The sequence below is a fragment of the Semicossyphus pulcher genome, unplaced genomic scaffold (genome assembly GCF_022749685.1).
Source record: "Semicossyphus pulcher isolate SPU_LCO1_2020_fin unplaced genomic scaffold, fSemPul1.0.p SCAF_17, whole genome shotgun sequence".
NCBI lineage: Eukaryota > Metazoa > Chordata > Actinopteri > Labriformes > Labridae > Semicossyphus > Semicossyphus pulcher.
Genome location: NW_027211681.1, coordinates 13,911,617 through 13,939,360, shown reverse-complemented (window position 1 = coordinate 13,939,360; position 27,744 = coordinate 13,911,617). Strand labels below are relative to the sequence as shown.

Here is a 27,744-nt window from a genome sequence, read left to right as displayed (position 1 = left end):
TAACATTTAACAGGTTCAAGCAGCTGAGAGGACGGCGTGATGGCCAGTATTCTGCAAAATAGCATTTCGGTCAGACAGAGTGAGACACTGTGCAGACATTATGTAATGGTTCTGAAAGGTTTGGGCACGGGAACAGTGCAGTTTTTTATGTGGTTTTGAATCTGCAGTATTTTTGTCAGAGGGGGATAATAAAATTCATCCAACAGATAATAATGAGTTCCCTCTGAGAAGAGAAACCATCAGACACCTGAGGGACAATCTGGACCAGGGACTTAAATAAAGTTGACGGCAGGCTGCTGAAAGTTTCTGCCAGCCCCTTCATTTCTTTTGTCTGTCTTGCTCTTTATGTTTGCAGGACTACCGCGTGAACATCTTCCTCCGTCAGCAGTGGAACGATCCCAGGCTCGCCTACGCTGAGTACCCAGACGACTCTCTGGACTTGGACCCCTCCATGTTGGACTCCATATGGAAACCAGATCTGTTCTTTGCCAATGAGAAGGGGGCCCACTTTCATGAAGTCACCACAGACAACAAACTGCTCAGGATATTTAAGAATGGGAATGTCTTGTACTCCATTAGGTAAGTGAGGGTGTGGGCGCTGTGTAGAGGGGAAGGTTTCTTAAGGTGTTAAACCTGCCAAAGATCATTACTCTGAAAACAGTCCAAAGATAAGTAAGATACTGTCTGTCATTGTTTAAGATATGGTCCTTTTTGGGATTCCATTTATGCTCTCCAATTTGACCCAAACTGGACAAGAGTCTGAGGCCATGCCACCCCACTGGGAAGCAGTGGATTGCCCACTCTAGGTTTGGAGTTAGTCGCTGCCCCAACGGAAGGAGGATGTTGTGTTTGAGTGAGGGTAGAATGGAGCTGAGATGAACAGGGAGGTTGGTGCAGCATCAGCACTAATGTGGGTGTTGTACCCAGGTGTTGTGGTGAGGAAGGAGTGGAGCAGGAAGACAAAACTTTGAATTGACCAAATCCAAGTATGTTCAAACCCTCGCCTATGGTCATGAGCTTTGTGTAGGGACAGAAAGAATGAGATTGCAGATATTAATAGCCGATATGAGTCTTCTCCGTTGGGTGGCTGGGCTCAGCCTTAAAAATATGGTGAGAGCTTGGACATTCAGAGGGAGCTCAGGGTTGAGCCATTGGTCCATCAAGTAAAAAGTTAGCTCAGGTGGTTTGGGTATTTGGTTGGGATGTGTTCTGGGCTTCTCCCTTTGGAGTTTTCTGGGCAGGACCAACTGAGAGGAAACCCGGGGTTGACACAGAGTTTTTATATCTCATCAGGCCGGGGAATGCCTTGGGATTCCCCTGGAGGAGCTTTGGGCGTGCTAGGGAGTAAGACATCTGGAATACCTTCCTATAAGTTGGTACCAAAAATGGATGAATGTGAACAAACTGAACAACTTTAGGGTCCTGCATTCTTTAATGAAGGACCACATAATGTGAACAAACGGTGTGTCACAGTGTCTGCCTGTAACATGGTTATTTGTTTCATGGCTAGAGGTCACTGTGCATCAACAGCAAAGTTAGAAACAGCAGAGGATGCTGATGAATACATTCTCTGTGGTTTCAGTGCATTATCAGAAGTTCTGTAATTCTGTGCACTAGTAGGATGTGTCTGTTATTGGACGTTGCTAAAGAATGAACAATGTTTAGTCTTTTATTAAACAACATGGGATTTTTGAGGTGATAAGATGCCACTTTCAGAGGGAAAATTTCACAGATAGGGATATATTGATTATTTGAGCTGGAAGCTTTTCTACGTGGACTTTGCACAGATATAACTATGCAACAGTTCTCAGTCTGCTTTCTTAACTAGATTACTATCTTAAAGTATATGTATGTATCTTATCTTTTTGTCAGGCTCTAAATAATCATGTGGAGAAAACTAATCATCCGGGTTCAGGCACTTATTTTCTTATTCTTATTTTCTGTGCCAGTACTTTTCCCACCTCTGTCCCTTTCGTCGTGAGATGCTTTTTTTGTTTTATGCTGTAATTGTGTTTCAGTATCGCAGTTTCTGTTTGTTCCTGAGCAAGAGTAACAAACGGAGAGATAATGCAGAACCGCTGTGCTTCTGTTTGCAGCTACAAAGATGAAGCACTTAGTGTCACATTAATATGAAATCAGCAAAGATAAAAGCCTTCTGATCCTCTACATGTGTATGACTTACATGGATGACCGTCTCTGACTCCCTCCTCACTTGTTCTCCTCTTTCTCTCCTCTTTCAGGCTAACATTGACTCTGTCGTGTCCCATGGATCTAAAAAACTTCCCGATGGATGTGCAGACCTGTATCATGCAGCTGGAGAGCTGTGAGTACACTATAAACGGACACACACACACACACACACACACACACACACACATGGTTTGTAGTGCTGTATCTATGACGTCCCTCATGGCTGGCTTATAATGCTTTCCCTACCTGCTTACTATTACGTTAACCTTCACAACCAAATGCCTAACCCACACCTGAAACTCTACCTGTTTCTAACCTTCGACTTAAAACAAATCCTTTGAAGAGCCACCACAAAGCGAGGCCCAGTCCTCACTCCCTGCTTCTAAAACTCCTCACAAAGACAGAAGTAAAACTCTGAGACACAACCTTTAAAGTCCATTTACATATTAATGTGTTTGCCACATTTTAGACCAACATAAGAACAGCGTAATGGACTGCATAATGGATATCTGTCTGCAAAAGCAGGAAATAAAGGAGCTACTTTTCCTCATTTGTATTCTTTCATTAACACCACATAGATGTGGCCTTTGCTTGTTTTGCTTGTGCACACTGACGTGAGGTGAAACATGAACTCAGGTATACAGAATATATCCAGCCCTTCGCTGGGGGGATTGAGCGTATGACTCATCTGTGTTTACAGAGTCTGCATGTAAATGTAGTGAGAAGACTTTTGGTATCAGAAGAGTTCTGGTTTGTGGTCTGAGTAGTCTTCTTTGGTTTGGTTCTTTGGTTGCAGGAAAAAACAGTCTGTGCGGAGCAAAAGATCACCGTACACCACAATGCAAACCTGGCTCCCATCGGCGGTCATCCCACGAGGATCACACTTTTCATTATCTTAATATACAGAAATCTGGGGCGCCCGTTTAGCTCAGCAGTTAAATCGGCGACCGTATAACTGAGGCTACTGTCCTCGATGCGGCGGCCTCAGGTTCAGTTCCTTTGGCCCTTTGCCACGTGTCATCCCGACTTTCTCTTCCCCCCATGTTCTCAACTATTCACTGTCCTCTCTCTAAAAAAAAAAAATAAAGGCATAAAAAGCCAAAAAATAATCTTAAAAAAAATATGCATATAGAAATCTTGCATGCATGTGCAGCTAACAATCTGTTCTTAGACATCTTTCAAGTTCAACTCCATGCTCACTTCTTAAGCGGACGACACACGACAAGATACTCAGTCTGAGTTTGGGCCCGATTCCCCCGTTCTGACAAAAGCAAGCAAAGTCCTGATTTGTTGATGGTTCTAAAGATGATCTCTCCAGATGTTCCTGTGGTATTAGAGATGAAGAAGAACGTCGTGGCCGCACCGATTTCAAATCCTAAATATTAAACATGTTCAATATTTACGATCTGATATCGTGTTGTGTGGGGGGGGGGACCCCGAGGACCGCCGAGCACGCAGTCTGTGGATCGTCACGTGGAACCAAACGATAGCCAATCAGGAAGCGAGCTGACTGAAGAAGGAAGCACAACAAACGCAGCCATGGCAACAGAAAGCATAAAGTAACATGTTCAGCCCGTGTTCACGCCGTCTCCACCACTTCATCCACAGTTTGTTCTTTTTTCTAAAAAGTCCGAAAACTATCATCGCCAATTCTTCCTGCCCGTCGTCCTCCATGTTTGTTTACTCTGAAGTCTCGTTTGAGCGTGAGAGATTTAGTGAGACTTCCAGCTGTGAGAGTCGGACTCTGGTTGTTGGTGAATGAATCTGTTACACATCTAGTAAGATTGTAAACATCTTTGGAGTTTGGGCCAGCCTCACGTTGCTCGTCTGACTGTAAACATGCAGCACACGGAAAAAGAAGTCTTGGCTGGAAGTTCTTTCTCTCTGACTGCTGGCTACACCGGAAGCTTGGAAAGAAAAGCTGGCCTTCACGCCAGAGGACTCTGGGAACCCTCTCTTGCTGTTTTTGTTGGTTGTGAAGAGTGAATGAAATGCATGAGCCTGCTGGTAGTGAACTTATCTGTCTCACACAACTAGAAATATGAAGTGAGTACCCAAAGCAACAAGCAAACATATGTAAAGTTATGTTAAACCTTTAAAATCTGAACAGTCTGTTTTCCTTTAGTATCACATGTTTCTTCGTGCTTCCCTCACTGGTTTCCTGACGTGTTGCTCCTCATTTTTGCCTCCTCCTCTTTATTATTCATCATGTTTCTCATCACTGGAGCTTTTACCGCTGGTTGACGGCGGCTGTGAGGGTTTTATGGCAGCAGCAGCCTTTGAGCAGCACTCATAATTAAACTGCTCAGAAAATAAAGCTCCCCACGTGTGTGTGTGCTACAAATGAACAATGTTAGTCACACATTGTTGATTAATAAGTGAACATGGCTCAGCCCGCGCTCCAGCACTCATGCGACCTCCTGCTCACTTTATTATTCATCATAATTGCGATGGCTTCTCCTGTTCGTGCCATGTGTGTTTTCCATACATCAGTGAAGTGTCTCTGCGCCCACAGGGACTTTAACTGTGCACACCACTGAGTGTTAGCATGCTGCTTGGATTCATACAGGGAGCAGAACACCACCTGTGCACACAGGAGCACACAGGAGCTGCATACTGACAATCCAATCAACTGTGATACTGGAACTGCAACGGAAGTACAATTACTGTACAATAACGAATATAAAGGATGTCAATTTGAATCTTTTATATTTAGCAGCATCCATCTTCCCTTCGACTCCTTCCCCCTCATGGAAACACTTCTTTTGTATATAATCCTGTTTAATTCAATCTTAAATCAAACAGCTAAAGGTGTCAGTCTTTTTGCATTCTTAAGACGTCTTATCTCTTAAGACGAGATATACTTGCTGCTTGGCCTTGCGTTCGCGTACAAAACCTGCTGCGTCATGAACGTAACTGTTCACATACCTGTCTATGCACTACGTGTTACTGGAGGATACCTCTAGAGGGCGCACCAGAGAGCTCAGGCTGTATGAAACTACTGTATGTGCGGGATGTAAACAACAGACTTTGAGACACTCGAGGAGGTTACTGTTATTTCTGAGTTCACAGCAGAGTAAGTGACAGGTTTTGTGTGTTGGGTGGACAGAACAAAAACAACAAAAAAAAGCAACTTTTTAACGTTTCCATTTAGTTTTGCAGGTTTCCTCGTTATCAACAGCTTCTAATGATCTTCTAATGATCTTATCTGTCTCCAGCTATTTTGACAGGCATGTTTGTCGCTGTGTAGTGGTAATAACACATCGTACTCTTCTTCAAAACGTTCTGCCTGCTGCTGTGTTGACCCTGTCACATCCCCTCTGCCGCTACACTGCCCCTACCGGTCATGTGCAGACTGCATCTCGCGTACACGTAGCATTCATTTTTGAGGACGTGCACAGCCGGCGCTCCAAACAGACGCAGAGAAGCCATCATGCGTATGCGGAGTTAAAAGCAAGTACATATCCGGCTTAAAGCAAACACTTGTGGTCTTTACATTTCATTACATTGGGTGTAATCTCTATACTACTTGTATAGAGATTACACCTACTTGTGGACAGGGACGTGGATTTCCGGGAAGGCAAATGTTCTGGTTTCCTTTTAAACTACGCTTGTCGTCCGAGTAATATATCTGCAAAGACATCTGCAAGCTAACAGCTAACAATCTGTTCTAGATCTAAAATGTAGTCACACATCACATCAGATTATTTGGGACTTTTAGGTGATGCACGGTGGTGCAGTGGTAAGCTCTGTTGTCTCACAGCAAGGAGGTTCCTGGTTCGATTCCCGGTTCAGACGGAATGGGCCTCTCTGTGTGGAGTCTTCATGTTCTCCCCGTGCATGCGTAGGTTCCCTCCGGGTACTCCGGCTGCCTCCCACAGTCCAAAGACATGCTCGTTAGGCTCATCGGTGACTCTGATATTGCAGCTGTGAATGTGAGCGTGGAAGGTTGTCCGTCTCTGCGTGCCATAAGTCCAGGTGTAACCTTGCTCTCGCCCACTGACAGCTGGGATAGGCTCCAGCCTCTAGGCTCGTCACCGTCAGAGTCTGTTGACGTTTTCTTCTCCATTCAGCGTCTTTAAACACCGCTGTATCCCGTTCGGTTTAATGTTTACTTCATGTGCCGTCTTCAGGTTTGTTTTTTACTTTGTCTTGTTTTTTCTTTTTTCACTCTGTAAACAGACTGATGTCAAATTTACTGGACTTCTTTCAGCGCATTGATCAGAATCAGAATCAGTTTATTGTCATTGTATGGGAATACAACGACTTTCCAGCATAAAAACACAAGACAGGACAGCAATAAGTAAGTATAAATATATATTATAAAAGTGTCTCAGTGCAGCAAAGTGTTGGCAGAGTGGCGACAGTAAAGAACATGATTCAATTTTATGTTTATTTAGTGTGCTGATGGGAAAGAAACCGTCTCTGAGTCTGGTGGTCGAGCTCTGTAGCGTCTGCCAGATGGCAACAGTTCAAAGAGTTGGTGACCAGGGTGGGGGGGTCTTTAATCATGGTTTTTGCCCTGCTGATGGAGCGTGAAGTGGCTACTTCTTCCAGGGGGGGCAGGAGACAGCCGGTGATCTTTCCTGCAGACTCAATGACTCTTTGCGGAGCCTCTTTATCTGCAGCATGCGATGACGCTCTCAATGGTAGCCTGGTAGAATGCCACCAGCAGCTTCCTCTCCACGTTGTTCCTCCTGAGCACTCTGAGGAAGTGTAGTCTCTGCTGTGCTCTTTCAACAGTCCTCAGAAACATGGACTCCCAGGAGTTAAGGGTGCATTCACACCTAGAGTCCGTTTGTTTGGTCCGAGCCAAATGCCAAATTGTAACAATGTTGCTTTTTGACTCGAGTTTGGTTTGTGTACACACGGCAGCTTTTACCATGGTCCAGTTGTTTGGTCCGCACCACAGTTTGATTCTGGCATTCACACCGACCTGAACGAACTGCCCTGAAGAGGGCACAAACGTTTCAGGGTTCGCTTCAATCGGACTAAACAAGGCTGCTGTGAACCCGACCTTAAAGGTCTGCACCCTTTCTACGCAGTTAATGCAGAGGGGGGGGGGGCGGGCCTGTGTCACGATTCTTCCTGAAGTCATCTCCTTTGTTTTTCTGGTGAATTTAATGATGGTATTGGACATGGATATGATTACAGTTAGTCCACAAGATTGTGTGATTAGAGCTGCATCCCTAGCAACGGTCTGTTCTTCATAGCAACAGTCTGTTGTCGAGAAATAACGGAACCCAGAATGCTGTGATGAACCACTCAGAATATTTGACACAGATTTTCAATATTCACTGAGAACTATTCGACTTTTATCCACTTACGTTACGCTAGTTTCACTTTGCAACATTTGTTCTCGACCTCACTTTGGTTTATTTGTTTATTTTTTTATTCCAAGCACAACTCTTTGACGACTGCAGAAGTCTCTGCATGATTCTCCGGTTCCGAGTCTCACAGCGCCACACCCGTTTTACCAGCACCTAGCACTAATGTTTTCTTCTTCTTTTGTTTTTTAATGGCGGTTAGTAAAGAGCTTTCAGATGCACTACAGCCACCGTCTGACAGTAGTACTGCATTACAACCAGGCGCCGCTAAAACAATGTAAAAAATATATTTTAAGAGGAGATAATAGTTAGTGAATGAATGAATATTTGAAAGTCATGACCTATTCTAAGAAACTATCAGAAGGCATTTTTAATATGCTGATAAAAAAACCTTAAAAATAACTTCAAATAACTTCTGTGGTGTCAGGAAATATTTAGTTCATGTTCCTGCATTCAGAATTGTTCTGAATCAAAATGTTTTAAGTGTTTATTTGAGGAAATTTGACGAAAATGTGAGTTGTTTTTATTTATGACACAATTTTAATACTTTTATCAACAAATATGATCTGCTTAGCTTAGATTGAACAGATTCTAGGGATTTAAAGCATCTGAAGATATTTAAAGGAATGTTAATAAGCAAAAACACATGGTATGCACTGGCAGACTCGTCTTTCTTGCAGAGTTTAAGGGTTAAATCAAACACATGTGCTTTAAAGGAAACACACACACAGTCCAGTTTAATGATGTTAATATGGTTCTGATGACTAACTCCTCCTTTGTCCAGTGAGGACTTTAGCCTACAGCGGACTGGATAACAGATTATTTGTCTTCATCTGAGCTTTTATTCTGCTGCAGAGGCCAGAGGCATCACCATGCATAGATCTAACTCTGTTTACTTCTGCATCTATAAGTGATTATTCTTATTGCTGCGCTCTGTGATGTCATGCAGCAGAGACACAGGAAGCACAACGACACGCACACGAGTGAGAGGGGAGGAGAGAGGATGACTGCAGCCGTGACAATCCTACATCTCTCATTACATATAGATAAAACACAAATTAATGATGTGCAGGAAATCTCATCTGTAACAGTGATGTGATGATTTTATTTGGAGCAGAGTGATTGAAATGGAAAAACGAGTGTTTAGAGTTGATGCAGTTGGTGTGACAAGAAGAACTTGTAAGTGGTGTTGAGCTGACAGTCTGAGACACTGTTTCCACCAGGGGCGAGTGTGAGATGTAAAAACATCCAGAGCGGATCACAGAGGCCGGGGCGTTCTCTGTCGGAGGCTCGGGGCATCCTCTCCTGTTTTTTCAACATGCATACGCTTTCACACGCTGCTGAACCTTAAGAGGCAGCATGAACTAAATATTTTGTGTATAGCTGAAGGCTTGGACCAGCAGAAACCAGCTGCTCTCTGCTTCTGCCCAAAAGCCTCACAGTGCACTCACTGCATGCATTTAAATGTGGCTTCTATCAGTTCTTCTCTGAACACGTGTTTGTGCCCTTCACTAACTTTCACTCAGTTTAAGGATGCATGTTTGTAACGCAATGATCTAGATTCAGGACTGTGATGAATGATTTGTCGATAAAGACAAACATTTGCAGTAGTTTTTGTTATCTGCTGTGATTTAGGCCGTAACGTGTGCTTGGTTAGCATTAAGAGCCAACAGGCTAGTAGCGAGGCCTTCCTTCACCTGTTTACTGGAACTAACCGCTGTGACGACACGGTAACAGCAGCCCGCCCCAAAGTCCCCCTCCTTGCTTATCATCTACCTGGTTTATTACTTCCTGTTTGGTGCTGGAGAGAGTGCTCCTATTGGTTGTTGACACATCATTGAACTTCTCTTTTTGTGCATTTGAGCTAAGACTAAAGACGGCTGCTGATATTGAACATTTTTTATTTAATCTGAACATCTAGCAGTGACAAAGACTAAAGGCAGCTCAGATGGATTTTCGTGCCTCGGCTTCAGCAACATTTTTATGATTTTATCCCAACATTGGAAAAAATCATACCACAGTGAAATCTTTTTTAGCTTCCTGCTTGTTTTTGTTTAATTTATTAATCAAAAAATATGCGAAGGACAGATCCTTTGTGACAGAGTGGCTGCTGTGCCATGAAACATCTAGTGGGTAATCAGTGTTGGGTAACTTTACTTTTAACAGTTACATTAAAGTGTAACTGCACAGGTCGGGATGGGAGTGGACCCCCACCTGGTGGCCTGGATATCCAACTACCTCACCGACAGGCCACAGTACGTCAGGCTGAAGGACACCACGTCTGACACTGTGGTCAGCAGCAATGGAGCCCCCCAGGGCACAGTGCTGGCCCCTTTTCTCTTCACCCTGTACACCTCGGACTTCTGTCACAACTCAGAGCTGTGTCACATACAGAAGTACGCCGATGACACAGCCATCGTTGGATGCATCAGGGACGACAGAGAGGAGGAGTATCGGAGTCTGGTGGGGGACTTTGCTGCTTGGTGCCGCACAAACCACCTAGAGCTCAACACCTCTAAGACAAAGGAGCTGGTCATAGACTTTGGGAGGTCCAGACCGAAGCCGAGACCAGTCCTACTAGAGGGAGCTGAGGTGGAGAGTGTGGACTCCTACAAATACCTCGGGCTGTGTCTGGACAACAAACTGGACTGGTCAACACACACCAGCCACCTGTACGGGAAGACACAAGGCAGGATGTACTTCCTAAGGAGACTGCGGTCTTTTAACATCTGCAGCAAACTGCTGCGGATGTTTTACCAGTCTGTGGTTGCCAGTGTCCTCTTTTACACTGTAGTGTGCTGGGGAGGCAGCACATCCAAGAAGGACACATCCAGACTGGATAAACTGATCAGGCGAGCCGGCTCTGTGATCGGCATGAAGCTGGACCCTCTGGTGACGGTGGCAGAGACAAGGACACTAAACAAACTGTTGGACATTATGGACAATGCCAGCCACCCTCTGCACACCGTCATCAGCAACCAGAGGAGCCTGTTCAGTGAGAGACTGCTCCTTCCAAAGTGCAGGACTAACTGACTGAAGAACTCCTTTGTCCCTCATGCCATCAGGCTGTACAACTCCTCACTTAGGGGGAGGAGGTAACAGGGACAGACTCTCTCACAAGCGGTAGCCACTAATTCAGCTCACAAAGTTAATAGTAGTTAACTTCTTTTATTCAATAGTAATATTTATTTATTTCTCAAAGGGTCATATGTGCAATAAAAATCTGTCAATGTGCAATAATCTCTCACCACAGTGCAATAACCTAATACCACAGTGCAATAACCTAATTTAGTTTAATTGAACTATTACCCACTGTTTACTTGTACATTTTCTAAGAGTGTATATTTTATATATTTTGTTATCCAATTTTGTACTTTTTTATATATATATATATCGATAGATATATATATTTTGATCTTTATTTTTTACCCTCTGTGTGCTGATTCTTTCCTATTGTATTGTACTGTATAAGCTGCTGGAGACTGAATTTCCCAGAGGGAGTCATCCCAAAGGGATCAATAAAGTTGAGTCTAAGTCTAAGTCTCTAAGTCTGACCATAACTACACCCACTGCACAATTTCAGCTCAGTGACGTCCCCTCCCCTGGCCAGAGAAAAATGGAGAGTGACACAGAGTCACAAGGCACATATGGCACAGAGGGCTCTTTAGAGGTGGAGGACTTCTCCGCTCCAGAGTCCCCTGAAGAGCACTTTAGTGTGGTGGAGGACCGAGGCGGTCCCGAGCACTATCAGTTTGAGCCGTTGGCTCCAGCACCACTGATGCCTGAAGCCGGAGCTTTCAGAGCCGAGGCAATGCGAGGGCAAGAGAGAATGAGCGCAGTCTCTGAGTGGTATTGTAACGTTAGCTATAAGGCTAGCAACAATAGTGTAAACTGTATTGAACGATGCGTCTCGATCACGATATATTTGAAAATGACTCTCTAAGATGGGGCCGGTGGGGTGTACCGCCCACCTCTGAATGGCATGCGTGACCACGCAGTATAACCTTTACAGCTCTTTATGATGCTAACAGTCTGACAGTGAACTGGGCAGAGGCATACAGTATGAGGCACAGCTGTTTCCATGACAACAACACAGGCTCTTAGTCCCACCAGTGTTGTGGAGCTGTGTTTAGCTGCAGATGCTTCTTCACGTTTGAAGTCGAGCTCTTTACAGCTGACGAGCGCTTCTCCTCCAGACACAGCTTACATTTCATGTTGTTCTCGTCCCTTTCACCCAAACATTCAGAATAATGTGAATATTTCCACAAAGTAAACGCTGTCCTCTCTGACAGCTCTAGTTGAATTAGCTAGCTACACATGCGCACTGACACAGCTGTGTTTACCTTCTGCTGGTAAGCAGCGACCTGCCGAGAAGGAGGAGAGAAACAGAAACAGAGCTTCAGGGAGTTTCTGTTTCTGTGGCGAGAAACGAAAAGAGAAATATGGCAATTTATTTACCAGTAACAGATTATTGTTCATGAAAAAGTCACTAAATATCAGATTACTTGAGTTTCAGAAAAATCTATGTTAAATAAAATGACTATTGTAAAACAACAACGAAGAGAAATGTTCTGTTAAATACAGACATTAAGGTTCAGTAACGTGTCTTAATATCAAATTATTGGGTTGGAGTAAGAACACTTCTGCTACTCAGAGACATTTAACAAATACAGGAGAATAAGACCAAACAAACAGCACATAATCCTGAGAAAGCAGCCCTGAGTGAGATGACTTGCTCAAAGAAACAAATTAAAAGCGACATTAGAGAACCAGAAGCCTCTGCTCAACATATCACACGTCTGTTCTGCTGCCTTCGAGTCTCATGATGTTTAAATAATTGTTGATTTGCTTTTTTCAGTCGGTTACACGATGAACGACCTGATCTTTGAGTGGCAGGAGAACGGACCGGTCCAAGTGGCTGAAGGCCTCACGCTCCCACAGTTCATCCTCAAAGATGAATCAGACCTCAGATACTGCACCAAGCACTACAACACAGGTGACACACACACACACACACACACACACACACACACACAGTGCCGTAAGCATCAAACACAGGTAACACGCACACAGGATGAAACGGCTGCCGCGTTTCATCCGTCATGTTGGTGCTGCTGGGATCAAGTGAGGAGAAAAAGTGCAGGAGGAGGAACAGCCGGACGTGCGGACTGATGTCGTCCTTTCATTAAAAGAGATATGAACGGAGACAGGAGACAAACATGGATGTAGTGTTCTGACCTGGAGCGGTGCTGGGTGGGGGAGGGGACGTTCAGTGATTCAGGAGGCTCAGAGGAGGACAGGCTGTATGGATATTTATAGATTTTAGGCTGCAGAACGAGCCGACCCCGAGTCAGGAACAGTTCTCTCTCTAACGTGGTCGTTTAAAAACCAAAACACAAACCAGACTGAGAAAACAGGGGGTGGAATACAAGTAGAACAGAGACAAAAGAGACAGGGGTTTTTTATTATTAGAGGAGTATATTATAAAACACACAGATGATAAGAGTCCTGATAGCCTGAATTAATGAGTACTTTCAAATATTGCTCAGGACCAGGGCTCGAGCTTACGGACCTCCTGTCGTCCTGGGGCCGAAAACAGTTGAAGGAAAAAAAAGGGAATTTCATACGAGGGTTGAATGAAAATAAAAAGCCGTTACTGTACAGTGATGAAACTGTCACACAGTTGTTATTAAACCTCATTGACAACATAAACATGGGCAGGCGCTCACAGCACAGAGCGAGACCTGCGAAAATCCATCAGACGCGGGCCTGTCATCACCGGCATTCGTCAGATGTACAAAGACAACGGCGTCCCGCGGTGGGATACTGGACTGTTTAAGTCAAACCAAGAAAACGCACAGCGGAGCCTTATTAATGTTAACGTTACCAGTTAGCTAACGTCAGACTGATGTTAATGGTAATGTTACGCTTGTTAACGAGTTAGCAGCCGGCGCTTCCATTTACAGCGACTGAGCTGAAATAGTTAACTTTAATTATGAGGAGTCATTACTCCGCAGCAGCTCAAATATGTGTGACTAAAGTTACTCACTGCCTTTCTGTAGTCACGACTCTTCATCCCCTCTGGGACGTTTTCAGCTTTTTTGGGCCCTTTTTGGAAAGTCTGATTTAGCAAATTAAAATAATGTTTTTATGTGTAAAAGGTAGCATATGGTCTTTAACTGCAAATGGAATATGAAGTATCTGCTGTCGTATTCATTAGTGTGTAATGAATATAATATCATTGTTCATTAAAATCTAAATTATCTTAAAGTAATAAAAACAATATTTTGAATAGATTATAAATTAACATAAACTGAGTCAGAACATATTTTCTGTAAACGTTGTTGAGTTCAGGCCCTGGGTTTAAGCCGGGTTTCAGAAAAGGGAAAAAACAAACCTTGTTGTATCATAACTGTTCGTCATCCTGCTTGCTTATCATTGATCTTCTTTTTATATCACACGTGAATGTTATTTCAGCTCGTCTGTACAATGTTGCAGGTAAATTCACCTGCATCGAGGTGCGGTTCCACCTGGAGCGACAGATGGGCTACTACCTGATCCAGATGTACATCCCCTCCCTGCTCATCGTCATCCTGTCCTGGGTCTCCTTCTGGATCAACATGGACGCCGCCCCGGCCAGAGTGGCCCTGGGCATCACCACCGTCCTCACCATGACTACGCAGAGCTCAGGATCCAGGACTTCACTGCCAAAGGTCTGTTTGTGCTTTTCACCATTCATCTGTGTCTGTGTGTGGGCCTCCTCCAGATGCCTACAGGCCCAACACATGCAGGTTAGGAGGAGCAGAGAGCCTAAAGTGCCCACAGGAGTGAGTGTGCGGCTGAATGGTTGTCTGTCTGTATTTGTCACACCTGTGATCCCCCTCTGGCCACCTGTCTCTCTCGCGGTGTGCTCAGGGATCTGCTGCAGCTCCGGATCAGTCCAAGCAGACACAACGTGAAAGATCTGTTGCTGTCACGCTCAAAAACTTTGAAGAGACAGCACTCTCTCTCTTTAAAGGCCTCGTATCACGGAGCACTTAAAGGAGTGTGTTTCAGAAACATACTGCAGTGAGCTGTAAGCTGTCTTTAACCTGAAGCTGTTGGTGCTCAGTTTTCACACCTTTTAAAACAGTCTGACACTGCATGCATTAGCTGGATAGGTCATGTTTTATTTTTGTATTAAGTTACTACTTCTACTACTATTAGAAATGTATTACACAGTGCTTAATTTGTGAATGGCACAATTAATTGAATATTAATGCGGATCATGATCTTCCCACGATTAAATAAACACGACTGACGGTGATGTTGGCGTTTAAAATTCTCCGCCCGTAGAAAACTCTGCTGCATATCAAATCAAGCGCTCCCTAAACTAACAGCCGCTCCCCCAGGGGGCGATGGAGAGGTCTGGGCTTTTGAGCGAGCTGGCATGTCATGTGATGCAGCGGCTGTTTAGAGTGGAAGCGTAAAACAACAGAGACGGTGTTTCGGGTTCAACGAGTGACATGAATGCGTCTGTGGTTGTCGTGGTTACAGCAGCTGTTGAAAACGGAAAGAGAGCACGGAGCTAGATGCCTCTTTGTTGTTTTTCTCTTTGTTCAGTTGCATTTTTATTGTCTGCACAAAAATCCGTCACCGAGTTTATTGATTTCATTGTAAAGAAAAAAAAACACATTTTACTGTCAGTATCCTGTATCTAGTTAAGTATTGCACCATCACGGCACGTTAAACACTTACATTTTCTGTAGATCTGCGCTGTGAGAAGAAACTGTGTGAATAAAGAGTCACGTCTTAGGTTGAAACACTTCCCCGTAGGATCCACCTGTGTATCCTCGCTCTGAGCTTGTGACCTGGAGCCTCCTCTCGCCTCGATCTTCGTCTCCTCCAGGTGCATTTAAGAAATTGGAAACTCCTCCATCAAGGCGGGAGGGGAAGGATTTCCAGGTTAGCCGAGGAGAGAGGATGCAAGGATGCGCACATTAATGTAATGAGAAACACCCCCTTATCCACCCAACTCCCAATCACACACTGAAATTACCCATGATGCACCAAATTCAGAGATAGAACCTGATTTTGAGTCTTAGTCTGATGCAAAATCTGTACATGAGCCTGAATGCAGCACAAAATAGAACTGAAAGCGTTGCTATGTTAATGTGAAAGTACAATAAAAACGTATTGATCAAAATAATGGAGATGGTCATTCTATTCATGATCGCGCAGTCCGAATTAAAACAGAAAGAACAGATGATCAGGAGATGTAAAGTCGTGATCGAACCCTTTGCTGTGTCTCCACCTGAGCTTGTTCTGTGTTGAATGTTGCTGCTCACATTTTGGTGAATGTGCAGTGTGAAGAGTGCGACCGCGTTAGCTGGAAGCACTTCCTGTTTGTTCTGGGACCGAGGAGCAGCAGACAGATTGTGTCCATCTGTTTCAAAGGGTTAAACTGTGGGCGTTAAGTGCAGCACATATAGAAATACGTTACATATTTAGGAAGACTCTATGTACACATATGGTATGTAGGTGAGTGAGGTGGGCCGAGGGAGTGCGCACGCGTGTGTGTGGGTGTGTGCTTGTGTGTGTGTGTGTGTGTGTGTGTGTGTGTGTGTGTGTGTGTGTGTGTGTGTGTGTGTGCTTGTGTGTGTGTGTGTGTGTGTGTGTGGCAGGGTTAATTTGCTCCCTCTCTGGAGACCTGAGATGCCTCCTCCGTTTTCATTGGTGGATGTTTGGATGTTTTGCATGAGCAGCCAAAGTGTGTGTTGATTACTCACATCATGTGTGCACTCGAGCGTGTGTGAGAAAGAGCCCCTTAGTCTTGTTCTGGTATCTTGTATGCATGAGGAAAAATCAGACATGGAGCACTTTGTTATATAACCCTTATTAGTACGCCCATCCCTCTCACACATGCTCTGCACACACTGACACACACACACACACACACACACACACACACACACACACACACACACACACACCTCCACGACATGACCGAGGCTGTGTGTATGTAGATGTTAGGAGGTTTCTCATGTTTCCGGTGCCCGACAGAACTTTGCACTCCGGTATGTTACACGTGTCTGAATGAGTCATAACTCCATGAAGCAGGGAGGAAACATCACTTTGACAACACGGCATCAGTGGCAGAACCGTGTGTGTGTGTGTGTGTGTGTGTGTGTGACGGGCCGCAGCTGTGACCCTAAAATAATGTGTGTGAGAAATCTAAATAAGAATGGAGTGAAGTCCTCAGATTTATTTCGTGTGTGTGTGTGTGTGTGTGTGTGTGTGTGTGTGTGTGTGTGTGTGTGTGTGCGTGTGTGTACAGGTCTCTTATGTGAAGGCCATAGACATCTGGATGGCTGTGTGTCTTCTCTTCGTCTTCTCCGCGCTGCTGGAGTACGCTGCGGTCAACTTTGTGTCGAGGCAACACAAAGAGCTGCTGCGCTTCAGACGGCATCCCAAGAGCAAGAGCAAGGTACCAAACATCCTGCAGCATGGCACACAGTCCACAGCACATCAGCAGTATCATCACTTATATACACTATATATATAACACTGTGTACTTAGTGTTTATACAGATTTACTGCTGTACAAACTATATATACACCTCAGCACCTGAACATACTATATATATATATATATATATTTATGCAGCTGTAAATATCGTCTGCACACCTTCACACGTAAACATACTATATGTAACTCTTCTGCTGTCTATCTAAACCTGCCTACCTATCTGACGTGCACACATTCACACAGACATAAAGACCTCTATTGTGAGATCTGTATCTTGCTGTTCTCTCAGCTCTTGTTTGAGGCTGCCCCCTTGTGGACACATGTTGTTATTGCAGTTTGATCGAAAATGAGATGAAAAAGAAGACCTATCACAATGTTGATATAAAGTGCATTAGACTGTGCATGTCTGACTCTCCTGAAACACCTCACGTCACTGTATGAGTGCATGATACAGCATGGCTGTACCTCCGTCACGGTGCCTTCATGACTCTTTAGTTCACCGAGTGTTTTCTCTGACACGAGATGTCAGTGCATGATGAGGGTCTGTGTGGGCTGGGAGAGCATTCAGTCACCTCACACTAACACAACATCTGACTCAGTTTGGAGCATTTTAAACGGATTAAATTGGACCTGTAGAATAAAATCAAAGTTTATTATTATTATCATACAGTGTCTGACCCTGTTTATCTCCTCTGTTTAAACATATCTGATACAAACGTGTCATTCACAGATCCCTCAGGAAATGATTCATTCCTGATCATTCCTCGTTCAGCCACATGTAACATCTCATACGACAATAATCCATTCAAACTGTTCAATACATTTCTGAGTTTATGTTAATAAAATAATCACAGAATGGGTTGAAACAATGACAGCATGAGGCATCAGACCCTGTTCAATAGTCCTTCTTTCTGGCGATGAATCAGGTCAAGTTATTTTATATATTTGTTGATACCTTTGTATGTTTTTGGTAGCAGAGAGAGCTGCAGATGTTTCTTTATTTTGTATTAAACTGGTTAAAAATAAACAGTTATTTAAAGTAGAGCTGCAGTTTTTAAATGATTGGCTTTCTCCCTTAAAAATCTCCATACGTTTCTCAAAACACACCATAAAAAATTCCCTGATCATGGATACAATATGTTTTCAGGCTGTCCAAGTCTTTTGAAAGCGATAACTGACTGAAATTTGGTACAAATGTCCACACATGCAAGGATGAGCTGTTTAGATTTTAAAGTCAAAGGTCAAAGATCCCTGCTTCTCAGAGAATGTTTTTAGCCTTAACTCAAGAATTCATACAGTAATTACGACGTAATTTGACTCTATTTCTTACCGAATGAATTGTCGAGGTGATGAGATTTTTTAAACAAAAGGTCAGTTTCACCAAAACATCATGAAGTCCCACAAAAAACCCTTTTGATGCCTTCATCCCGCCCCGTTCTCGTGAATGTCTCAGAGCAACTGGAGGGAACATCTTCAAACGTGACACTAAAGCTGTGTCTCAATTCAGAGGCTGCAGCCTTCGAAGGACGCGGTCTACAGAGGATGAGTCATTTGTAGCCGAGTAGACGCTAAAGCCGAACTGACGGAGGATTTCCTGCTTGCGTTGCCAGCTGTGTCACCAAATGTCGCTCCTGTCGCCTAGCAACAGGTAGCTAGCAGGCAAACTAGCGAGCATCACTAATGTCACGTAACTTAACTTTGCATTAAGATCATTTCTTTCAAGGTCCATTTTGTTTTTTAATATTTGTATCTCTAGCTATTCGATGAAACCAAAAACTTTGACATTTAAAGTGTATTCCTCGGTTGTTTAAGAGTCCGCCATCTCGTTTGAATGAATGAATCTCTGGATACGTTGGGCCGCAAAGGATGCACCCGAAGGATCCTTCATGGCTCAGAAGAAGGAGGACGCATTTGTGCTGGGACAGCCTTCGACGCGCTGCTGTGACGCAATCGGCCTTCAGATACGTCCTTCTAATGATGCAGCCCCTGGATTGGGACACAGCTCAAAGTCCACTTGGATGTCCCGATTTGATTTTGGTGGTCAAAGGTCAAAGTCACTGGGACCCCATGTCCTTCACATTATCCTAAACATGTTATCTCAGCAATCCCCTGAGGGAACTGGTTTATTTTTGTCTCCCTCAAGAGTACCTGCTGTAGTGAGAAATGTCTACTGAGTGTAACTGGTATGATGTTCCTCCTGCTGTATGAAACCCCTTCATTAATGTAGGGCCACTTATGTCTACCTTTCATTCTAAAAATATTGTGAGACACACTGATGGATGTAAACAGATACTTCAATGGTTTGGGGAGGCCAACTAGTCTAAGTAGAATACATCCTGTTTAAATCAATGACTGAAAATAAAGATGGACGACACGTCTCCACCTCCTCTTGCAGAAGTGAAGCGTAAATCCCCCCGGAGCGAGCGCTGCCATCTTTCTTATTTGTATCCAGAGCGTGTGCAGTAGAGATCGGCTGGTGGAGCCGCAGTATTGACTTCCCGCCCCTTCCTCTACCCACAACACACCTTGACCTTGTGGCCTTGCCATGTTGGAGCCCTCAGGTGGGCTCAGTCTGCAGCAGAACAGCTTCTTGTGTCAGTCTGAAGCAGATATTCATGCTTATGGAAAGTTCAATGACTGCAGTGTTAGTGTTAGTTACGTCTCCTCTCGCCGTTCCTCCTCTACTCTGCTACTTGGGAACAGAACACTGCAGGAGCCGCATTTGTCAATAGAGCTGTCAATCATGAGGTCAAGCCCCCTTTTTATAGTATCAAATAACTAACTAAAAGTAAACCTGTCAGAAAAATGAACACTTGGACATAAATCAGCATGATAACAACTAATTATAATGACAGAAACCATGTTTGAGAAAAATATATTTGACGTGTATTTTGATTTTATAGTTTGACTCATGTCCCATCTGTTAACATGGAGGAGGCGGGCTTTATGAGCTATACTGCAGCCAGTCAGCAGGGGGCGATAGAGAGGGTTTGGCTTCACTTTTAGGGAGCTGGTATGTCGTTCATCTTTTTGTACAGTGTCTGGTTTGAATAAACACTGGGGATGCAACATAGTTACACAGGAAATGTCCATAATTAAAACAAACCCAAACTGAATGTTATAAGCAGCGTATAAACAGGAAACACAGGTTGACTGAATGACTCGGCGTCACGACCCTGTCTTTGGATGCTTGTTTTTTCTTCCTTTTGGTTTGCGTGTGTTGATCACTGGTGTGCATGCTGTCGACCGGTAGAACAGTGGAGGTGCAGTTGATCCAGAGGAGCTAGCTGATTCCCTCCGTCGTGTTAACATTGACATCGGCCTCAAACCATCAGAGCCTCTGTATGGATCTATGAGCAACATCTACACCGACAACCACAGGGTAACCACACAGCACATATGTGTATGTTTGTGCATGTTTACGTTTATTTGTGCATGTTTCACCTGCATGATCCAAGCAGTGTGCTGTTGTAGGTCCTACTCCATCGATTTCTAATACTCATTTAGTAGCTTTCAACATAAAGCTTTATAAAGAACGAGACTGAAGACCTGCAACAAATCTGAATGAAGAAATAGAACACTCAGGTCGTTTTTGCTGAATCCCAATGTACTGTAGCTAAGAACCATGTGTACACACCTTTTTCTCTGCTGTGGTAATATGGAAATTGCACTCCTTGTTAGCAAAGCAAAATTACGTCCACTAAAAGTTCTTGTTTTTTCCACTGACAGGCTCACATTGTTGTTCTAAGCGTCTGACAACATTACAGAGAAGATCCCTGCAGAGACGGACCTTTTTGTTACAGAGTCGGATGCTTATATTGACAAGAAACAGTTGTTACATCGCTTTCACCAAAGCCACCAGACCCCATTGACAAAAACAGTGATTTAACACTGCAGAAGTTATGAGTTGCTTATTATGAGTTATTATTTGACTGGTTAGTTTTTTGGTGTTATTCATGTGTTACACACATATTGTTAGGTCCAAACTCATCATTTAAAACACCATAGTCACACAGCAAAAGAAACAGACTAATAGATCAAGGCAGTGTTGGACCAGCAACGTCTGTGCTCTGCAAGCTTAAATTACCGTTTTTGTCAATGGAGTCTGGTGGCTTCACAGAAATCACAAAACAACTGCTTTTCGTTTAAAAATATATATATCTTACTTCAGCAGAAATTATTTATTTCTGCAAACATAATTTCTGTAATGTTGTCAGACACTTTGAATAACAATCTGAGGCTCTCAGTGAAAAAAAACAAGAACTTCTAGTGGATGAAATTTGATCACTTGCACTGGGCCTAAAGGATTGGAGCAAGTACAGCTGCAGGCCAAGGCAATCCATTGGAGCAATTCAAAAACTTTCTGAGTTTTAGGTCATTTAGACATTAAGTGACATAATAGGTAATTAGAGCCAGGTTTAAGGACACTGGAACTCCCCTTTAAAGTCTTTTAAACCAAACAGCGTAAACTAGGAGACAAATGCATAAACTTCAGAGTGTAAAATGTCCAAGGACATCAGGTTTCAACAATAAAACCCTCATTCATCGCCTTGCTAAAGGGCTCAACAGCTGCACATGAAGTATGTGGAGGGAAACATAAATGAGCACTAGTGTCTGACCTTTGACCTCCACCTCTTCCTCCTCCTCTTCTTCCTCCTTTTCTCACCAACAGGAAGGGGAAGCACACCAGAGCAGACCGACCCCCACAGCCGCTGTGACCTCCACTCCCAGCAACAGCAAGGAGTCGAAGGCCAGCACCAACAATACTGTGGCTGTCGTGAACACCCCCGGAGCCACGGGGAACACTACCCAGAATCCACCTGGAGCACCGGCAGGTGGAGGGGGTAAAAGCACGGAGGAGATGAGGAAGTTATTCATCGACAGAGCCAAAAAGATTGACACTGTGTCGAGGGCCGGCTTCCCTCTCGCCTTTCTCTTCTTCAATATATTCTACTGGGTTCTTTATAAGATCCTCCGACATGAAGATGTACATAAGCCATAAGGACAGAAAGAGATTATTCATATACAGTATGCACACACACACACACACACACACGTTCTGCTATTCATATGAGGAAACGTCCTTCACCCTGACCTTACCCAGACCAGGAAGACCTCACCTTAAACAAACATCCTGATTCTGAAGGCGTCAAACTCGAATCAGTCTCTCACTAACGATGTACAGAAACACACAGAGGATCAATGATCATCAAATTAAAGGGAACAAACGCTGAACTGGAGGAATGATGACATTATTTTCCCCCTTTGCACAGCAGGGTGCTCTCTTAAAATACTGACTGTAGGGAATGGGACAGATGCATGGGTTTGGATTTATATAGAGACAGGTGACAATTTAAGGAAGACCAATGTTGTGTTGGTGAGGCGCTGATCCACCACCAAAGAAGCCTCAGTGCTCCTTGACATCAGTTTCTGGAGGGATTAGCACCATTTTTTCAACATATATTCCCTCATTTCTTGTTTTTATGTTGGTGGCTGAGAGAAGCTTCTAACAGGTTGTTTAAAAGTAAAGATAAAGATGTTCTTTCAGGGGAGGATCCCTTTGCCACGCTTTGAAAACCCCCCACCCTGGAGTACAATTAACATGCTCATCATCAAACCCTTCAGTGCCCCATCATGCCCCGTGAATGGGAGCATTGTTCTCCCAGAGAGACCAATCCCATTCCATGTCAAGAGAAAAATGTTGTAAGATGAGGTGATCACTCCCTCAAAGGGGTGAAGTAGACCCAAACCCCCACAGCCAAGAGAGCCACTGGTTCCTCTCACTGTGGTGGTCAAGCATTCAGGTGTTTCCTTTAATCCGTCACCGTCCGTTTGTCTTTATACAGAAAGAAAAAGAAAGACCTGTCTTAGTCAAAGTCTGCAGAGGAATGGAAGAAGTCAGAAGTACAAAATGATTAGTGGTGCTGAAATGTTGATTTGGTGGCAAGGACAGAATTTAAAGATAAAGGTTGACAGTGTGAGGAGCTTAGAAAAGGAGTGCTTCAAACAATAAATGTCACATATTGAATATCTGAAACCAAGAGACCACCCACTGACTTCTGCTGAGCAGCAGATGGAGGCGGAGTGCGACAGTTTCTCTGCCTCACATCTGTTGATGGTGTTTCAGTTTCACAATGACTCAACAGATACCAAAGTCAGCCTCCGTGACCGTGATCAAGATAAAAGAGTCTACTATCTGGAAACAACAGAAGATGCATATTTTTTATTTTGCATTAACTTATTTCCGGAGGGCAGATACTTCAACTTCAAGAAGGCTCCAAACTGACACTAACAGACACTAAAATGCAAACACAACTCTTTTTATTGAACCTTTAGCAGGAACAATCCCACTGAGCCTCTTTTATAAGGGAGTCCTGACCGAGACAGCAGCATGAAGAGTTTCAGCTAAAGAACAAACGATGGACTAGAACAAGCCCAAATTACATCAAACAATAAATTAACAGCATTCAGCAGTTTATTGTGATCGGTGGAGGTGACCGTGATAATCATGAGTCAATTATCGGCAAACCCACAAAAGTTTCACGACACAAGGGTAAAAGTCCTGAGGTCATGACAAACCCACACAAACTTTAAATGTGGCATGTTTTCATAAAATAAAATTGATACATTCAGTCTCTCCGTGCCGTCCCCAACTGACCCTTCACTAAGCCCCTCCCTTGAACGGCCACTGTCCAATCCTACGTTAGTAACCGTAACTAGGTGCCTGTCAAGCTTTCAAAACAAGGAGAAATGCCGAAACGGTGTGATTCTGTAAATCCAACAGCAGATATCCTCAAAGTTCATACTTTTCGCTTTCCCGAAGCCAAAAACTTGTGGAAGACAGTCAACTGGTCTCCGCTTGCGATCCTGTCTGGCCTTCACTACCAGCACCGATGATATCGGCACAGCCTTTATTTTACCACCCCTTGGTTTGTGCTGTTGTTGTGGCAAACTTGTACAGGATTCTGTTGGGCTTTCCTGTTGTGCCTTTAGGAGACCCAGTGAATGGATCGAGCCCACGATATGCGAGTCATTTCCTGACGTGCTTTAAACGAAATGAAGAAGTGGGATCATTTAGCTTTGCTGGCAGTGGGCTAAAACATATTAGAATTATGAAAGTTATAGGGAGTCATAACGAAACATTAGCGTCAAATAAAAATATATTGACTCACCCTGCTGTGCAAGAACATTGTTGTTCCTGTATTTGATTGTCCTGAACATGAATTTTGATGACGCTTGCATTGGGACCGGTGAGCTTTTATGTCCTCTTCGTTCTCAACACTCAAATTATATTCTGTTTGTAGCTTTCTAATGTGCACAGGCGTCCTTTCTGTTTACTTGTCTCTGATATTTGGGAACTATTTTTCCAGAAATTATTTCTCTTGGAGCATCTCTCACTGCTGTAGTTGAAAACGACATAGTGTTTACATGCCGGTCGAAAGCTTGACAGGCGTAGCAACAGTAACCAGGGGGGCGGGACTTAGTGAAGGGTCAGTTGGTTTGTGAACTACCATTTTGTAACCCTTGGCATTTTGGCCGTCGCCATCTTGTTTTTTCAGAACCAGAAGGGACCATATTTGAACAAAAGGTTAGATATCCCATTGCTATGGCTCTATCCTGATTGACAGGTCCATGTCATGTCCTGATATATTGCTATTTAATTCTAAATGGGACCATAATGTACAAAATGAACATCGTGCTGTGTTGAAGAAGACGTGAAACTAGAGATTGAGACCATGAACTCATTGGGAAAATGTTTACTGTAAAAAATCAAGAGGGAAGTAGGCTCGTTTTGTCTTAGAAATACAATGTGACTTCTTTAATCAACCAGTGGATTCGCCCTCTGCTGAACATTAGAAACAATGCAGGTTTGAAATACTTCCGCATTGGCAAGGCTGCGTACACTTATATAAAGTCTTTGCCGTCGACCAAGATGATGGAGGAAGGCATGAGCCGAATGATTGATTGGGCAACTTCACCTTCTTTAGTTTCCTGACGCTGACGACACAGTAAAGTCTTATTTCTACTTAAAACTCGCACTATCCCTTCAAGAGCACCAGCAAATGGTTGTTCCGAAGACGCCACCTAACTCCATATTAGTTTGTGTACATTTTTGTCAGATTTCTATCCTCATAGATACAATCTAGTCCTCGCACTGTGTTCTCCTTCCCTGAAGAATCTGGGACTTCTCAAGACTTCTAACACTGTGATAGAGACCAAGAAAATCCTGAGAAACAAAGAGGATCGGATTAATCCTTTCCTCCATTTACAGACAGTGAACTACTGGAAACCCCTAAAAATGTGAAGACAAAGTGTGGTGGAAATTTATTTCAAAAGACTGCAATCACGTCTCCGATAGATCGAGAAGAGAAGCAGATGATGAACCGTAACAAACTGGAGACAGAAACGACTCCTCAAAGAAATGTGGACTACAAGAGCACACACATGAATTACACACTGTTTCGCCCACTCGTGTCTTACAGCTCAGCTGCCAATGTTGTGTTTCTATCCTGAACACTATCAGCCCCACAAACCTCTCATCACACACAAACATCTGTCGGCACCAAACCACACACTGTAACGACTTGTTTCTTAAGCCGTCATCGAGTAAAACTCCTGTAACATCACTAAACTGATTCCATGCTAACACTGTGACTAAGGCTGCAAATCCTCTGGAACGTTCCGGTTAGCCCTGCCATTCCTCTGATTCAGGCATTTTCAGACATAAAAGCAGAAGTCTGAGAAATTAGGAGGAACAGTCAAATCAACCCATTACAAAGTGTTTTTTTCTCTTCTCAAAGTCAGATTTATAGATCCTCTGTTTTGGTCCATTTTTCTCTTGCACACAGAAAGTATCAGGGGGGAGGTAGAGGTCATTGTTTTGTATCTGAGCAGCCTAAACACCTGCAGATTACATTCCCAACTATTTTGCATAGGCAGGAAGGGGAATAACAGTATTGTTCAATCTTGGCCCCTTTGTGTAAATAAATAAAAATGGTTGCAACCATTTGGAATTACTCCAGTAATTAGCCTCAGCCATGCTGTGACTCAGCGGCTATGACTGCAATGGATCTCTGCCAGAAAGTCGTCTGATCAAACTTCCACTTAAACTACTTGGGTTTTTTTTGCCACAAACAGATTCAGATTGTCTAAGAATATAAGGGTCCCTTTTGTACTCACCTTTTGATCCTTTTCTTTTGATCACAAAATGCAGTGACATCGCTGCTTTCAAGGCACCAAACCCCATCAACAAAATCAGTAACTTTACATCGCAGAAGGCTGGAGATGCTATCAACTGCTTCCTTTATCGGCTCGCTTTGAACTAACCAATCAAGGCATTGGTAGACTAACAACTCCTGTGTTTTGCGAGGTTAAATTACTGTCTGGTAGCTTTAAATAGAGCCACGTTGCAGCTGACAGCTAATGGACACGTCACAAGACATGTCACAATAACAATCTGAGCCTGTCAGTGGACAAAAAAGGCAATTTTAGTGGACGTTATTTGATCTTGCGTGATTGCCCCAAAGGATTACATTGCAGCCATTACAGCCCATGTCAAGGCCATCGCTATCTGTTAGTTATTTTAATCCCAAATTATGTACAAATATGACCCAGACTTAAGAATAACAGAAATCCTGTTTTAGATTAGTAGAGTGTATTAGAGGACGTACTTTGATAGCAGTGTTTGCTCAAAAGGATTACTTTGCCACCATTACACCCTGTTTCTTTACCAGCTGCAACAATCTTCAGGAACAAGTCCAAAACTCCATTAACCCATCAGGCCTTTAGACCCTAATCTCTACAGATTGTGTTTTATGGTTTCTGTTGGTAGTCCTAGCTTTATTGTCTATAAGCATTTAAGCAGGCTTCGGCTGTGCACAGAAAAACAGTCCTGCTGGAGAACAAAAGAGGCAAATGCAACGGCAGGAATACCATCCCGGCTCCAATCGGCGGCCATCTGATGACAATTTAGCTTTTTATTTATGCCAGTGCAGCTAACAATCTGCTCTTAAACATCATTTCTCAACTCTTAATCCATTCTCGCTTCTCAAGGTGCCAGTCGGATTGTGAACAATGCAGTGAACGATGAGGAAGTCTTTGCCGGAAGTCCTTAAATGCTAACTGCTGGCTGCACTGTAAGCCTGCGAGGCTATATGGTCATTTGATGACAATGGGTCCCAAGATTGTCTTGACCCCAATGCATGTAAAAAAGAAAATAAGGAAGAGTTTCAGAAATACCCAAATTCCCCCTTGATTCCCTGTATTTGCAAAGAAAAACAAAGAGTAATGATGTTGCCAGTGTAGTAAGTAGTGGGATCCTGAGTGCAGTTAAAGGTCATGTGGTGTGTGTGATGGATGTACAGTGTCTTGTGGCCAATAAATGCCAATATCAGTCTGCAATCAGTAACCCTAAAAGGAACTTGGCATGCTATTATGTGCTTCTAAAGTCAGATGAAGTGTGCTGCCAATGTATTGTTGGTTGCTGAAATTTTGACCCTTGAGAACAGTACACACTACTTTAATGGAATTTGATTGTGTTTTCGAAGGAAGCCACTTGGCTCTAACTTTAATTCCTGCCTGCTGTTAACATCAGCAGACACTGAAACACTCACTCACATGGTTTCTGTTTAAAACTGAAGCTGTGCGTAGAATTCCTGCTGAGTGACGGATAAACAAGCACCGTGACTCAGAAAGTGTCTCCTTCTGGCACTGAGTGCTA

At 43.6% G+C, this 27,744-nt stretch overlaps 1 protein-coding gene across 1 annotated transcript in view; it reads left to right on the top strand.

Moving 5' to 3' along the window:
* glra3 (glycine receptor, alpha 3) overlaps positions 1-22,026 on the top strand; it is a 39,625-nt gene extending 17,599 nt beyond the window's left edge. The window contains exons 3-8 of the mRNA XM_069665833.1: positions 356-579; positions 2,241-2,323; positions 12,376-12,513; positions 14,016-14,230; positions 16,834-16,983; positions 21,697-22,026. Coding sequence (XP_069521934.1) covers positions 356-579; positions 2,241-2,323; positions 12,376-12,513; positions 14,016-14,230; positions 16,834-16,983; positions 21,697-22,026 — 1,140 coding nt within the window. The remainder of the gene's footprint in view (positions 1-355; positions 580-2,240; positions 2,324-12,375; positions 12,514-14,015; positions 14,231-16,833; positions 16,984-21,696) is intronic.
* Positions 22,027-27,744: the final 5,718 nt, after the last annotated feature.